At 39.6% G+C, this 14,040-nt stretch overlaps 1 protein-coding gene across 6 annotated transcripts in view; it reads right to left on the minus strand.

Annotated features, from left to right (window-relative positions):
• cgnb (cingulin b) overlaps positions 1-13,875 on the minus strand; it is a 54,536-nt gene extending 40,661 nt beyond the window's left edge. For 3 of the 6 annotated variants that reach the window (XM_057827425.1, XM_057827427.1, XM_057827421.1), the window contains exons 1-4: positions 13,745-13,875; positions 2,429-3,449; positions 2,272-2,354; positions 2,113-2,182 (exon numbers count right to left, since the gene is read on the minus strand). In XM_057827425.1, coding sequence (XP_057683408.1) covers positions 2,113-2,182; positions 2,272-2,354; positions 2,429-3,421 — 1,146 coding nt within the window. In that variant the 5' untranslated portion in view covers positions 3,422-3,449; positions 13,745-13,875. Of the gene's footprint in view, positions 1-2,112; positions 2,183-2,271; positions 2,355-2,428; positions 3,450-4,650; positions 4,749-12,631; positions 13,235-13,318; positions 13,718-13,744 lie in introns of those variants that run through there. The other 3 variants (XM_057827423.1, XM_057827424.1, XM_057827422.1) reach the window with 3 other exon arrangements.
• Between the last annotated feature and the right edge of the window lie 165 nt (positions 13,876-14,040).

Consider the following 14,040-nt stretch of genomic DNA (forward strand, 5'->3'; position numbering starts at 1 on the left):
TCATCCGATAAATTACGCTGCTAACTACATTTATGTCCAGCTCGGATCTTTTACATCCATTCAAAAGTGAGATAATGTATGTTGGACAACAAGTGTTGACAGCAGGTGGCAGAAGAGGTTGACTGTCTCCCCAGTGATGGCAGACTGAAGGTTCTTGAAGCAATGAAGCTTTGTAGCCAATTGGTTCAAAGCTTCATGGTGGTTAATTTGGTCTTATGACAGTCGTATGATGCCGCTTTTAGGTAATGTGTTACCGGTTAAGATCCTTTGTTGTAAACATTCCAAAATAAAGTGAGGACAGTTGCGGCTTATAGTCCACGTTACTCGCGTTACTCCTTAGACCGAGGTTGAAACCAACGATGAAGATGATGATGATGATGAAAACTTGAGACCAATTTTGATCCGGACTCATCAGATTACTGGGAACCACCTCATTCAACCGGGAGCAGCCGAGAGCCTTCCCCGTTGTTATGTGCGCAAATCGTTCAACAGTTCAATAGTTTAGTTATGTGCAGTGTTGTTGATTTTTACTTTAAAAAAGTAATTAATTACAGTTACAAATGACCTCTACCAAAGAGTAATTGCGTTAGTAACTCAGTTACCTGAAATTAAGAGTAATTAGTTACTTGGCAAAGTAACTAGTCATAATTTTCATGTTTTTTTTTTCTCAAAAAAAAAAAAAAAAAAAAAAAAAAACAGGTCACACAATGTGAAGTTTAAAGGGTTTTTGGGACAATTGGCCCTAGCCCAATTCTTTACCCTCCACTTAACTAGACACAAGGGTATTGCGATAACTAGATGGTAACCTTTGCTATGTGTGGAAGTCATTTAAAATTGTGAATCAACCGTTAAAGTTGTTAAAATTGCTCCCGTTATTGCATTAGTTCCCTTCTGTCTACTTTCAACATGTGTAAGTTTTAAAACTGTTTCATCATTTAAAGATAGATTAAAGTCAAGATTTTGCCGATTTAGGAACATTTTAGATTAAAAAAAAAATACTTGGGTTCGCTAGGAAGGATCTCTACAACAGAGCCTTCCTGAGAGGTCTACTGCTTAAGATGGCGGCTGTTTACTAACGCATGTAGTCCTTAAAACATGTTGCCAATGCAGCCGTGTCTGTCATTAGCATCTAGTTCTATAATATGTGATATCTACCGTATCATGTGGGCGTAGTTTGTAGGCTATCGGCTACAGTCAGGTATTATTGGAGCCACCAAACATCGCGGTTGCAACGGCGTCTTCCCCACTCCTGCTCTGCTCTCTCGTCTCCGTGAGTCCGTTTCTCTCAGACTTTTTTTATTCAACCAACTTAGTAACGCATAGTAACGCACGACTTTCCTGCCTCAGTAACGGTAACGGCGTTGCCAAGATGAGAAAAGTAATTAATTAGATTTCTCACTAATGAAAAAAAATAACGCCGTTAGTAACGCCGTTATATTCTAATGGTTATGTAACACTGGTTATGTGTAAATAAATTGTTACATTGCGATCAAATGCTCTATATGTCTTGTTGTTTATGTTATTTTGTAGAACGAAAACATTATTCAGATGTTTGGGATGTCAAAAAAGCGAGAAATAGCTGTGTTAAAGTCAAAGTTATGTTTGAAATGTATGCTTTCACAAAAAGCTCAATTTCTCCTTTTTTCATCAGAAATTGGAAAAATGCTCAAACTAAGCTATTTTCTAATGCTGATTTCTAAAGAATGGAAAAAGATATGAACTAACGTTTTTTCTGCTGAAGGAAGAGAGTCTAATCTTTCTTTTGGTGGGTTCCATGTTTATATAGCAATAGAACAGAATTTTCTGTGGGCCTTGCAAAATCAGTCAAAATCCAGTAAAACGGCCAGGAGCGAAGGGACTTGCAGGTGAAAATGGCTGGGAGTGAATGAGTTAAAAAAAATGGACGAGGAAGTACTGTAAAAAGCACAGTACTGTAACATGTTTAACTTTTGTTCAAATAAAATTGGATTGGCAGATTCTCAAAATCAGGTGACTGACTCGGACTAAGGTGGAAAAATATCTGATTGGGACATCCCTAGTTTTTTTTTTTTTTTACTTGAAAAACATTTACATTAAGTTTGTGATATTCCTTCAAGGAACATGAACATGTACCTTCAAGCTGCTCGTAGTTTCATAGACAAGGTTGGTTTTGCGGTCGAGGGATGCTTCATTCTCACTGGTGCTGATGGGATATGAACAGATGGGGAGGATTACGCTATAGTGGATTATACGCTCCGAGTCTGATCCCAATGACTTTGTAGACTTACTTACCCTTCTTTGGGTGTATTGTAAATAGCTTGCTTGGCCTGAGCCTTCTCCCTACCACCAAATTTTTGGGTTCTCGGCGTTATCTCCTTGGAAGGGAAAACCAAGATGTTAAGGAAAATCCTTTGACATATAAAACTATCACAACCTTGCTGGACCTTACAGGTTTTTTGGCTATGACCGGAAACTCCTTGGTAGTATACCTCACTTGTGATGTTAAGCTTGTCTGCCGAGTTTCCCGCAGCACGGGGTCGTGATTCGACAGTTCTGAAGATAGAGGTAAAGCGTAGGGATTGAACGTTGGCGATGGCGTGGAAGACTCCTTCCGGGCATCCAGGCTCTTAGATCGCTTTCTTTCTTCAAACCTGAGCTGCTGCCGAGCACCACTCCGGCCCCGAGCTTGGGGTGTGCCACCCGGTGTCCTATTATTAAATTTATTGATGAGTTTGTTGATCGGAGCGAGAGAGTTTGTGTCAATAGGCTTCTCGTCAGTCGACGCCAAAGAATCTGCAGGAGATTTTGGAACCTCCTTGTCAGTGTATTTTGAAGGGGACCCTGTGAAACCGTTGTGGTTGTACCCCCTGCGTCCAGCACCGTTGATCTTGACTGGTTTCAGGCCTGCTTCATTGTACTCTTCCTTGTCCTTAGTAGTCAATTTCAGGTTTTTCTGTGCTTCACTAGCAGCTGCTTTGACTTGTTGTTCTGCATTCCTAGACTCTTCCTCCCCATGACTCCCCGCCTGACCGTCCCCAGGAGGTCTTCTCAGAGGGCTCTGGTAGATTTCTCCCTCCTCTTCCTCAGGTGAGTGTGCGTTACTCACACTAGCATTGGTAGAGGTGGAAAACTCAGCTGTACCGTTGCTTTTGGGAGCGCTATTGTACTGTGATGAAGATGAAGCAGAGCTGGGGGCCGGGGAGTTGATTTGGACGCCGTACGAGTCGCCCTTGGCGCCATCGTTTAGCACCACGTAGGGTTGCCCGGAGATCCCCTGAACACGCACTGCTACTCCGTATTTATTGGTGGGATGGGGTGAGGTGGCGTTGCTGATTTTTGACTTTTCTGCCGGTGTGCCGCCTGTCTCGTTGAGGTCTTTGATGAAGCGGATCTGAACGCCGTAGTCCACTGGAGGCTTCCTGTCACCAGAGAGAGTACTCATGTCCACTTCCTGGCTGGGGCGCAGGTAGCTTTGCAAAAAATGGGAATGAAAATATGGTGAATAACCCTTGTTTTCATCCAGCCTCGCTAACTTCAGGCCAGATAACTGAGACAAGATAATTATTTCAGTACGTACAGTGGGGCAAATAAGTATTTAGTCAACCACCAATTGTGCAAGTTCTCCTACTTGAAAAGATGAGAGAGGCCTGTAATTGTCAACATGGGTAAACCTCAACCATGAGAGACAAAATGTGGGAAAAAACCCAGAAAATCACTTTGTTTGATTTTTAAAGAATTTATTTGCAAATCATGGTGGAAAGTAAGTATTTGGTCAATACCAAAAGTTCCTTTTGTGGCAATAACTGAGGCCAAACGTTTGCTGTAACTCTTCACAAGCTTTTCACACACTGTTGCTGGTATTTTGGCCCATTCTTCCATGCAGATCTCCTCTAGAGCAGTGATGTTTTGGGGCTGTCGTTGGGCAACACGGACTTTGAGATCTGGAGACTGGCTAGGCCACTCCAGGACCATGAAATGCTTTTTACGAAGCCACTCCTTTGTTGCCCTGGCTGTGTGTTTCGGATCATTGTCATGCTGAAAGACCCAGCCACGTCTCATCTTCAATGCCCTTGCTGATGGAAGGAGATTTTTACTCAGAATCTCTTGATACATGGCCCCATTCATTCTTTCCTTTACACTGATCAGTCGTCCTAGTCCCTTTGCAGAAAAACAGCCCCAAAGCATGATGTTTCCACCCCCATGCTTCACAGTGGGGATGGTGTTGTTCGGATGCAATGCAGTATTCTTTCTCCTCCAAACACGAGAACCTGCGTTTCTACCAAAAAGTTCTATTTTGGTCTGACCATAACACATTCTCCCAGCCCTCTTCTGGATCATCCAAATGCTCTCTAGCAAACGGCAGACGGGCCTGGACGTGTACTGGCTTCAGCAGGGGGACACGTCTGGCAGTGCAGGATTTGAGTCCCTGGCGGCGCATTGTCTTACTGATAGTAGCCTTTGTAACTGTGGTCCCAGCTCTCTGTAGGTCATTCACTAGGTCCACCCGTGTGGTTCTGGGATTTTTGCTCACCGTTCTTGTTATCATTTTGACGCCATGGGGTAAAATCTTGCATGGAGCCCCAGATCGAGGGAGATTATCAGTGGTCTTGTATGTCTTTCATTTTCTAATGATTGCTCCCACAGTTGATTTCTTTACACCAAGCGTTTTACCTATTGCCGATTCAGTCTTCCCAGCGTGGTGCAGGTCTACAATTTTGTCTCTGGTGTCCTTCGACAGCTCTTTGGTCTTGGCCACAGTGGAGTTTGGAGTGTGACTGACTGAGTGAGTTTGTGGACAGGTGTCTTTTATACCGATAATGAAATGTAAACAGGTGCCATTCATACAGGTAACGAGTGGAGCCTCGTTAGACCTCGTTAGAAGTTACCTCTTTGACAGCCAGAAATTTTGCTTGTTTGTTGGTGGCTAAATAATTATTTTCCACTGTACAGTAATTTGGAAATTATTTAAAAATCAAACAATGTGATTTTTTTTCTCCACATTCTGTCTCTCATGGTTGAGGTTTAGCCATGTTGACAATTACATGCCTCTCTAATCTTTTCAAGTCGGAGAACTTGCACAATTGGTGGTTGAGTAAATTCTTATTTGCCCCACTGTATACTTTTGTTTCGGTGTTTTTTTTTCACTGCTCTAAAGCATCGGTTCAAATTCCTTCTTGATGGGAATGTTTTGTGTTCATGCTACTTGATCACCCCCACCCCCCCACGGGGTGAGTTCTGAGCACACACCAAAACAACCTCGACGTCAGTATACACTTCTCCCGTAGGCATGACAAATACACACAAGCACACAAACACAAACAAGAATGCTGTTTAGATAAGTGACTTGTTTCCACTACAGCAATCCAGAGAAATGCTTACACTGTCTTGGGAGGCCTTCAAGACTTTCATAAGACTTGGTTCACATCACTAATGACGTTAATGAGGTTTCTGCACAGCAGGGGGTTTAAAGAACACAATTAATAATGCCTGTTTTTCCATAGTGCTATGCCAAAATTCAGACAAAATGCTTCAACCCTGCCAGTCTAAAGACTGTTGTGTGTATATTTTCTAGCATGACAAGCAAACAGGTAGCATTCCTTGTCATATTTAACAATAATGAAAGTGGAAGAGGAGTAGACCCATGTCAGGGAATACTTCTCACTATTGTCCTGACTCTGTGGAGCGTATAACAAAAAAGGGTCTATGTCCGCAGTGGGCCTCCCCTCGCTCATTGCCAGACTGTTATCCAAGGAGTCAGTCAGGCGGTGCGTGTTGACTTTCACTGGTGGCAGCGACGCTGTATCTGAAAATTTTCATCCTCGCTGGGCACATGATTACATGAGTAAATTTTTGCTTATGTTATAAGTGAACAATAATCAATTAAGTAGGTCACATATGCCCCAAAAATTATATGATCCCTACCAAAAAACATTGAAACCTTTTAGTACCTCGTAAATTGTAACAATGTGGCTAGAGTGTTTGTATGAATTAAGAATGAAAAAACATTGGGCAGCATGCTTATGGCCCCAATAATAATTACGAATCTTTCAGTCCCATTGACGGCGATAGACATCCAAATGGATCAGATGGCTATACTCGTCATTAGCAGTGAATAAGTTTAAAAATGCATTTATTGTCTTTATCTTCACCAGATCAGGTTGAAATTTGAGGTTCATCCATGGCGATAGCGCACCGGAGTGACCAAGGCATGGACTTATTTCAACAAAAAAAAGGAGGGTACACTGTCATGTGCACCTGAAGCGCCGTCAACCAGGTATAATTTTGGACGACAGGAGACAACAAGCTGGCGGATCATAAATCCATATAACAATTTTTTTTAAATTGAAGTTGCCTTCATGTGGGTCGTACGACAGAGTATTAGGGGCTACTGTGGGGCTAATGTGGCTGAATAAGCAGCTACGTACTTTACGTAGTGCGTTGCCGCCTCTGTTAAAATCAACAATATTTAACGCTTCTTGTGTTTTAGAATTGGTTTGGTAACACTTTACAATAAGGGTCCCTTGATTAACATTAGTTAATGCATTTTTAGACAATAACTTATGTTTAAATAACATGACAATAATTCATTAAATCTCTTTTATTAATATATTAATTAACATGAGTTAATGCATTAGTTAATGCATTTTAAGACAGTAACTCATGTTTAAGTAACATTACAATAATTAATATAATTGCTTATCTAACATTTATTAATATATTAATTAACATGAGTTAATGCATTAGTTAATGCATAACCAGACTAACTAATAGTTTGGTAAAATTAAAAATATATATAGGCCTATATAGGGTTCGGGTTTGTTAACTTAAGCATTTATAATTTCTTGGTTAAGGGACACATGTGCTACACTTTACAATAAGGGTCCAAAAAGCATTCAGAAATGGTTAATAAAGGTTGGGGGGGGGTGGGGGGGTAGCTTAAGCATTTATAATTTCTTAGTTATGGGACACATGTGCTACACTTTACAATAAGGGTCCAAAAAGCGTTCAATAATGGTTAACAAAGGTTAAGAGGGGGAACTTAAACATTTATAATTTCTTAGTTAAGGGATATGTGTGCTACACTTTACAATATTAGGTTATAATATATAATATATATAATACATTACTTAATATGAATTCACATATACATTACTGCATTAATAAATAGTTATTAATGTAAACTGCTATTAGTAAGTGATTGTTATTTTAAAATGAGGAACACTGCTCTGTGAGTCCTTGGGTGCTGGTAACCTAACCTTAAGTATGTTATTATTTCACGTGAACGTACCTCATTAGTATTACTTAACCTTAATTAACCATTGCTGAATGTTTTTTGGACCCTTATTGTAAAGTGTAGCACATGTGTCCCTTAACTAAGAAATTATAAATGCTAAGTTAATTAACTCTAACCGTAAACACTAAACCCTAACCCTATATAAGCCTATGTATATTTTTAATTTTACCAAACCATTAGTTACTGTCTGGTTATGCATTAACTAATACATTACCTAATGCATTAGGTAATAAATTAACTCATTTTAATTAATATATTAATAAATGTTAGATAAGCAATTATATTCATTATTGTAATGTTACTTAAACATTAATTATTGTCTAAAAATGCATTAACTAATGTTAATTAAGGGACCCTTATTGTAAAGTGTTACAATCGGTTTTACAAATAAGGAAATCCTTATTATTTTGCTTTATCTACAACAAAGTGTAATCAATAGAAGAATTTTTACTAATGCTTCGTTGTAGCTCCCAGCGAAGGTACGCGTATGTCAAGTGCGTAGCGGCTCACAGCTACATTACCCCTACGTAGTAATGCGACTTTTTTTCTCGTAGAAATATTATGACTTTAATCTTGTTCTTTATTTATTTATTTGGCCCCAAAACTCCGTCGTAGCATCATATCAATGTGCATCATTAAGGTTTTTTCACTTACTTTACTCCAGTGTTACGTGACATTTATTTATCTACTCTGCTGGTGCTCACTCTAATGATGAAAACAATATAGACATACCAAAAAAAGACAAAGTAAAAAGTGTTTGGAATCCTGTGGAAAAGTGAAGTCACAGTGTTCTGAATCTGTTTACATTCCATTCTTTTGCACTAGTTAATGCCATCAGCATTTGACCTCAATGTTTCTTTGTGATTTATTATTGTTATTTATGTGTTTATTTGTACAGTGGTACCTCTACATACGAAGTTAATTCGTTCCAGGACCTTGTTTGTAAGTCGAAATGGTCATATGTCGAGCACGATTTTCCCGTAACAATACACCATAATTCCATTCATTTGTTCCACAGCCTGAAAACCTACACTAAATCCTGCTGGTACTATTGCAAATACCAATTACCCATATCAAAACAAATATATTATGACTATAAATCTAAATAATAATATAATAATAGTAATACCTATAATAATGTGACGAATCAGGTTCTAATGTGGCGGATGTGTTTTGCGTGGTGTGCCTGAATGCACTTGGCTGACTTGACAGAGTGAGAGAGGACATTTTACTTTCACTTTGTTCAGCTGCGGCGGACTGTAGGCATGTTGTGTTGCACAAGTTCTGAAATAAATGATTAAAAACCTGACGAATCTGGCAATTCTTTGGCGATTTTACCACAATAATAATTGTCACCTTAACTTATAAAGACTGGCAAACAGAGGTCGGAGGAGGACCGTCGAGATCGTAGACATTCTACGGCCATATTTTCGAGCCAGTTCAAGGACGGCACACCATGTTCATATTTTTCTATCATTTCCATCTTCATTTCAATGGTAATCCTCAGCTTTTCCCTTTTTCACCACCTGCACTAACATTGTTGGAGCCCATGTTGATTTCCCTCACAAGAAAATCCGCTGTGCGTCCGTCTTGCGGGAAAACAAAAACTGTGGTGCTGTCATAAATCATCGTATTTCGAGCATGTCGTCGGATGCAGAAACAAATGGTGAGTTAAATTTTACGTTGGATGTCGAAAAGATTGTGTGTCGAAGCAATCGTATGTCGAGGAACCACTGAACTTTAATAAAGACTTAAAGTGTTCCAAAATGTTTTTTGTGAGTAATATCAACAAAAATGTATTTGCAAGATTAGTTTAAAATAAAGAAAGTTCATAAAAAAATTATTACACCAATTTTCGACTAATCGCTAAAAAAGTCTGCAGACTAATCGGGAGAAAAATAATCATTTGGGAAAGCCCTAGCTGTAAGTGCCTACAGTGCTGCTCGAAAGTTTGTGAACCCCACAGCGATGGTCAGATTTTTGGAAAAAAAAAAACTAAAATAACCTTATTAAATGTTAAGTTATACCCAAATCCACAATACTGACATTCCAAATAATGGACTGAAACAAAAGAAATAGTTATATTGTCATTCTTTATTTAACAAAAGTGGTTGATTTAAGAAAAACTCAGTTATCATGTGTGCAAAAGTATGTGAACCCCTTCAGTTAATAGGATATTGCGCCTCCTTTTGCAGAGATTACCTCAACCAAACGGTTTCTGTAGTGACTAATCAGCCTCTCACATCTACTTTGGGGGATTTTTGCCCATTCTTCCTTGCAGAACGCAGTCAGTTGAGAGAGGTTTGATGGGCGTCTGGCATGAACTGCTCGCTTCAGGTCCCGCCACAGCATTTGAATGGGATTTAGGTCAGGACTTTGACTGGGCCAGTCCAGAACACGAATCTTCTTCTTTTTCAGCCATTCCTTGGTTGTATTGCTGGAATGCTTTGGATCATTATCATGTTGCATGATCCACCTTCTGCCAAGCTTTAACTTCAAAACAGATGGCGTCAGGTTATGTTCTAGGATTTGACAATATTCCTCAGAATTCATGATTCCCTGGACTATGTGGAGTTGTCCAGGTCCTGAGGATGAAAAGCAAGCCCAGATCTTGACATTCCCACCTCCATGCTTCACTGTTGGGAGAAGGTTCTTTTGGTGGTATGCAGTGTTGACTTTTCGCCAGACATGGCGGTTTTGGTTGTGACCAAACAGTTCAATTTTGCACCTACATCAGTTGATGAAAACTCTTTTTAATTTAGTCTCGACAACACAACTGTTAAAAAAACAAAAAAAAAAAACGACTGAATTGATTGATTAGGAAATCAGGTTGAAATAATAGAAAATTCCAAAATGTTGAGGGGGTTCACAAACTTTTGAGCAGCACTGTATATGACAAAATTACTGCAAAAACTGCTATTTTTTTAAGAGTAATTTTCATTAGTCTATCACAGTCAATGAGTTAAATTAGTCTTACTTTTACAGGCACTGTTGCTATAACAACATTCCCCAAGCGGTTTCCTGCACAGTTAATAAATTTATGATGGTAACAGTTTGACTGGAAGAGGCCTGCACAATATATTGTTTGAACATCGCCATCGCAATGTGCGCATGCGCAATATTCCCATTGAAGGACGAGCGTTTTTTTTTTATTAAGTTAACTTTTGTTTTTCTTCTTAAAAGCAGCAATTGCATGGCTTCCTTGGTCCCTTTTATATAGTACACCAATCTTCATGACTCACAGATACATAAACCCCCTTAGCCTGGACTAAACGGTACTATGAATACTAGGAATGTCCCGATCACATTATTTTTGCACCCGAATCCGAGTCACCTGATTTTGAGAATCTGCCGATAACAAGTCCAGATCCGATTTTGTCAAATAATTTTTTTTTCTTTTTTTGCTTTGACACTCATGCTGCTGAGAAAAGCTTCTCACTTACACAATGAATGAGTTACCACCGCACATTTCAAACTGTATACCAAGCTTAACGAATATTAACGCATTTGTGCCTTTAATTGAAGAGCTACCGAGGCATCTATGGCTAGATCAAAGCCACAAACATGTCAATCATTGTTAACTTTTGTTTTTTGCAAACTGCAGCTGCACTGGTGACCGGGTAAAACAGTTTGGTCACACTGCTGAGCAGGAGAGAGGGTTAGACAAACAGCTATTCAAGTCATCTGGTGAAAATTATTCTAGTTTTAATATTGACATACAGGGGCGTTACCAGGGGGCTGCAGGGGTGGGCAGTGCCCACCCAAGGACACGCTATGCCCACCCAAAGAAAACTGGATGTAGTACTAACGGCAGTCTGGGCACCGCGTATGGTATCCCATTCATATACCGTATTGGCCCGAATATAAGACTGTGTTTTTTGCATTGAAATAAGACTGAAAAAGAGGGGGTCGTCTTATTTTCGTGGTCTAGACATTATACCCATTCATGACGCTAGATGGCGCCCGATATCATTGAAGCGATGTTGTGTCATGACAGCTCTCAGCGACTCTTCCCATTCACTACGCTTGATGGCGCAGATATCATTGAAGCGATGTTCTTTCATGACAGATCTCAGCTACTCTCAAGTTTAACCAGTTTGCATTGTTTTATTGCAATGTTTTTCCTTATTCAGATTTGTTTAAAGACTACAGTTACAATTAGACTTCACTTTGATGGTTAATGCAGTGCTTGCAATTTTGTTGTTTTATCACAATAGATTGCTTTATTTACATTTCAAAAACCAGAATCCATTCATTTACGAATGTGATTGCACAGATATTAAGATTTGAATGAGGCAAAATAACATGCTTTTTCTCTCAAATATATTGTTATAATCATTTGTTTCGGCTGTACTGTAATTATTTTCTGTATAAAAATTAATTTGTTGTTCAAAAAGTCTTTTTTCAAACTTGAGTCTTGAAAAAGAGGGGGTTGTCTTGTAATCAGGGCCGTCTTATATTCGGGCCAATACGGTAGTACTGATGTGTTCTGAGTTTTAACCTTTGCGTTGTTACCTCCTCTTTCACCTTAAAAAAAAAAAGAAAATTTGGTTTTGTTCCTAGGGGGCGCTACACAAATCTACGCATATTTTGATTTTTTTTTATTTTTTACATTTGATCAAAGTTTTCACCAGTGTTCACCTGGCTGTTGAGTTTGGTGAGTTTTGAAGCAGTCTGAGGGGGTCAAAGTAGGGCTCAAAGCGTCGGCGGGACAAAGAATGACTGCTAGGGGGCGCTACATAGTGTATTTGGAATTTGTCTTTACACGGTATCAAATCACCTGTCCTGACCTGCCTGCCGATTTTGGTGCATTTTGAAGCATTCTAAGGGGGTCAAATTGAGCTCAAAGGAGCTGCGGAACAAAGAATAACTATAATAATAATATTAATAAAACCGAGGAACCACAATAGGTTATCTAAAAAAAAATTTTTTTTTTTTTTTTTTTTTAAATATTGTCACCTTCATGTCCACACTGTTCAGTTGTGGATGTGTTCGAAGTCAAATCAAATCAAATCAACTTTTATTTGTTTAGACCAAATCACAACAACAGTTATCTGAAGGAGAAAACATGTTTTAAAGGTGCAGTAGCCCTACGCTGGTTTTCGACCTGCTTGAGCCCCCCCCGATAAGACTAATGCCCACCCACACCTGGCATCCTGGTAACACCACTGTTGATATATATATCGCAAATCCCCAAAAAGTCGCAATGTTTGTTTTTTGCAATATCGTTCAGCCCTACTATGGAACAAAGTATGTCATTTCCAATGGGAACAATTTATTCCCTGGTTCCTCAGTCCCTCAGTAAGAATTTAAGTGAAACCTGCTCTAACTGACCAGTTATCGTGTAACGCACATTACCTTGGGAATCAAAGTAGCCTTTGTTTCTCTCTTTGTTGAAAAGAAAAAAAAAAAAAAAAAACATTCCTCGGATTCCAGACAGTCCCTTTACACACGGCGTGGCGCGTGCTTTGCCTTTGGATATAATATGGAGTGATTAAGAGGACACGGCAGCCACTGAGGGGGGCTGCACCCTCACAAATGGGAAGGATGGCTGGATTAGTACACAGAGCGAGATATAGACACTGCTTCTGTTCTTGATGGACTACCAGCACCGCAACAACTGTGTGAATCAAGGCGGGAATGTTGACAAACAGGCCAAGCTGCCCCCCCTTGCTTACTCCTTTAAACTTTTTGATTCTACTCTCGAATACCCTCCAGGGAACGAGAAAGAAGACAACCGGTTGACTGATAATGAATAGTCCCATTATCGGGCTTGTAAATTAACTCCAATGTTTTTTATGATTTATGAATTGCAATAGAACAGTATCTCAAAGGGATAGTATGGTGTGCATCAATAATTAATATGTCAAATAAACACATTACAAAATGAATGCATCTTTTCCCAAGCATATTAAGATCAACCCAAAAAACGACAACCGGCCTTGTTTGTAGTTTGTGTGTTGTCTCATTAAAGGAGAACTGCCACATTGGAAAAAGCTATGCTCGCTTGTTGTATAGTATTCCTTTGGTGTTTGAGAGGCTCACCTTGTGCAAAACAGCAACCACGTTAATTGGCCTTCATTAAAAATCACCTCAAAGTAAAGCAAATGAAGTGTCCCCTTATTTTCTTAACTTTTCAGGGTCAGGGGTATTTATAGTTCTAAAAACAGATCAAAGTACATAAGATTTTTTTTTTTTTTTTTAAATAAAGCCTGTTTGTCTTTATTGCGTCACACCCACCTGTCCGGTAGGTCGGTATCGGTGCGCGTCGAAACCACAAGCGACAAGTAAACAGTCATTAAGCGCCGTCGTATCCCATTTAAAGCTTAGGGTTGCTATAATAACAATGTCTTATCCTAGTTTACGCAAGGACAGCAGATCCAATTAACGGATGGAGTCCGATGTCCTTACGCGGGTGAGAACAGAACGAGAGAACATGGACAATACTTTATATATTAAGAGTAAATTTACCTGCGCGGATATTTCCTGAAGCGTCCTGGTGGGATGAGAATCTGGGGAGTATCGGAAGCTCCTGCTCCTCCTCGCTGCCGGAGCAACCTGTTGCCAAACACGCCTGCCCGCCGTGGCCACGCCCCCTCCGGCACGAGGAGGGGGCGGGGACAATTGCGAAGGGGGCGGGGACAATGTGCACCCTTCATTCAACAGCATCCTAGTATTAATTCAGACGAGATATTTTAGGACCTCTTAAAAAAATATTACAAATTATATCATTTGAAAAAAAAAATGTCACTCATTCAAATTTAATA

The sequence above is a fragment of the Corythoichthys intestinalis genome, chromosome 22 (assembly GCF_030265065.1).
Source record: "Corythoichthys intestinalis isolate RoL2023-P3 chromosome 22, ASM3026506v1, whole genome shotgun sequence".
Lineage (NCBI taxonomy): Eukaryota > Metazoa > Chordata > Actinopteri > Syngnathiformes > Syngnathidae > Corythoichthys > Corythoichthys intestinalis.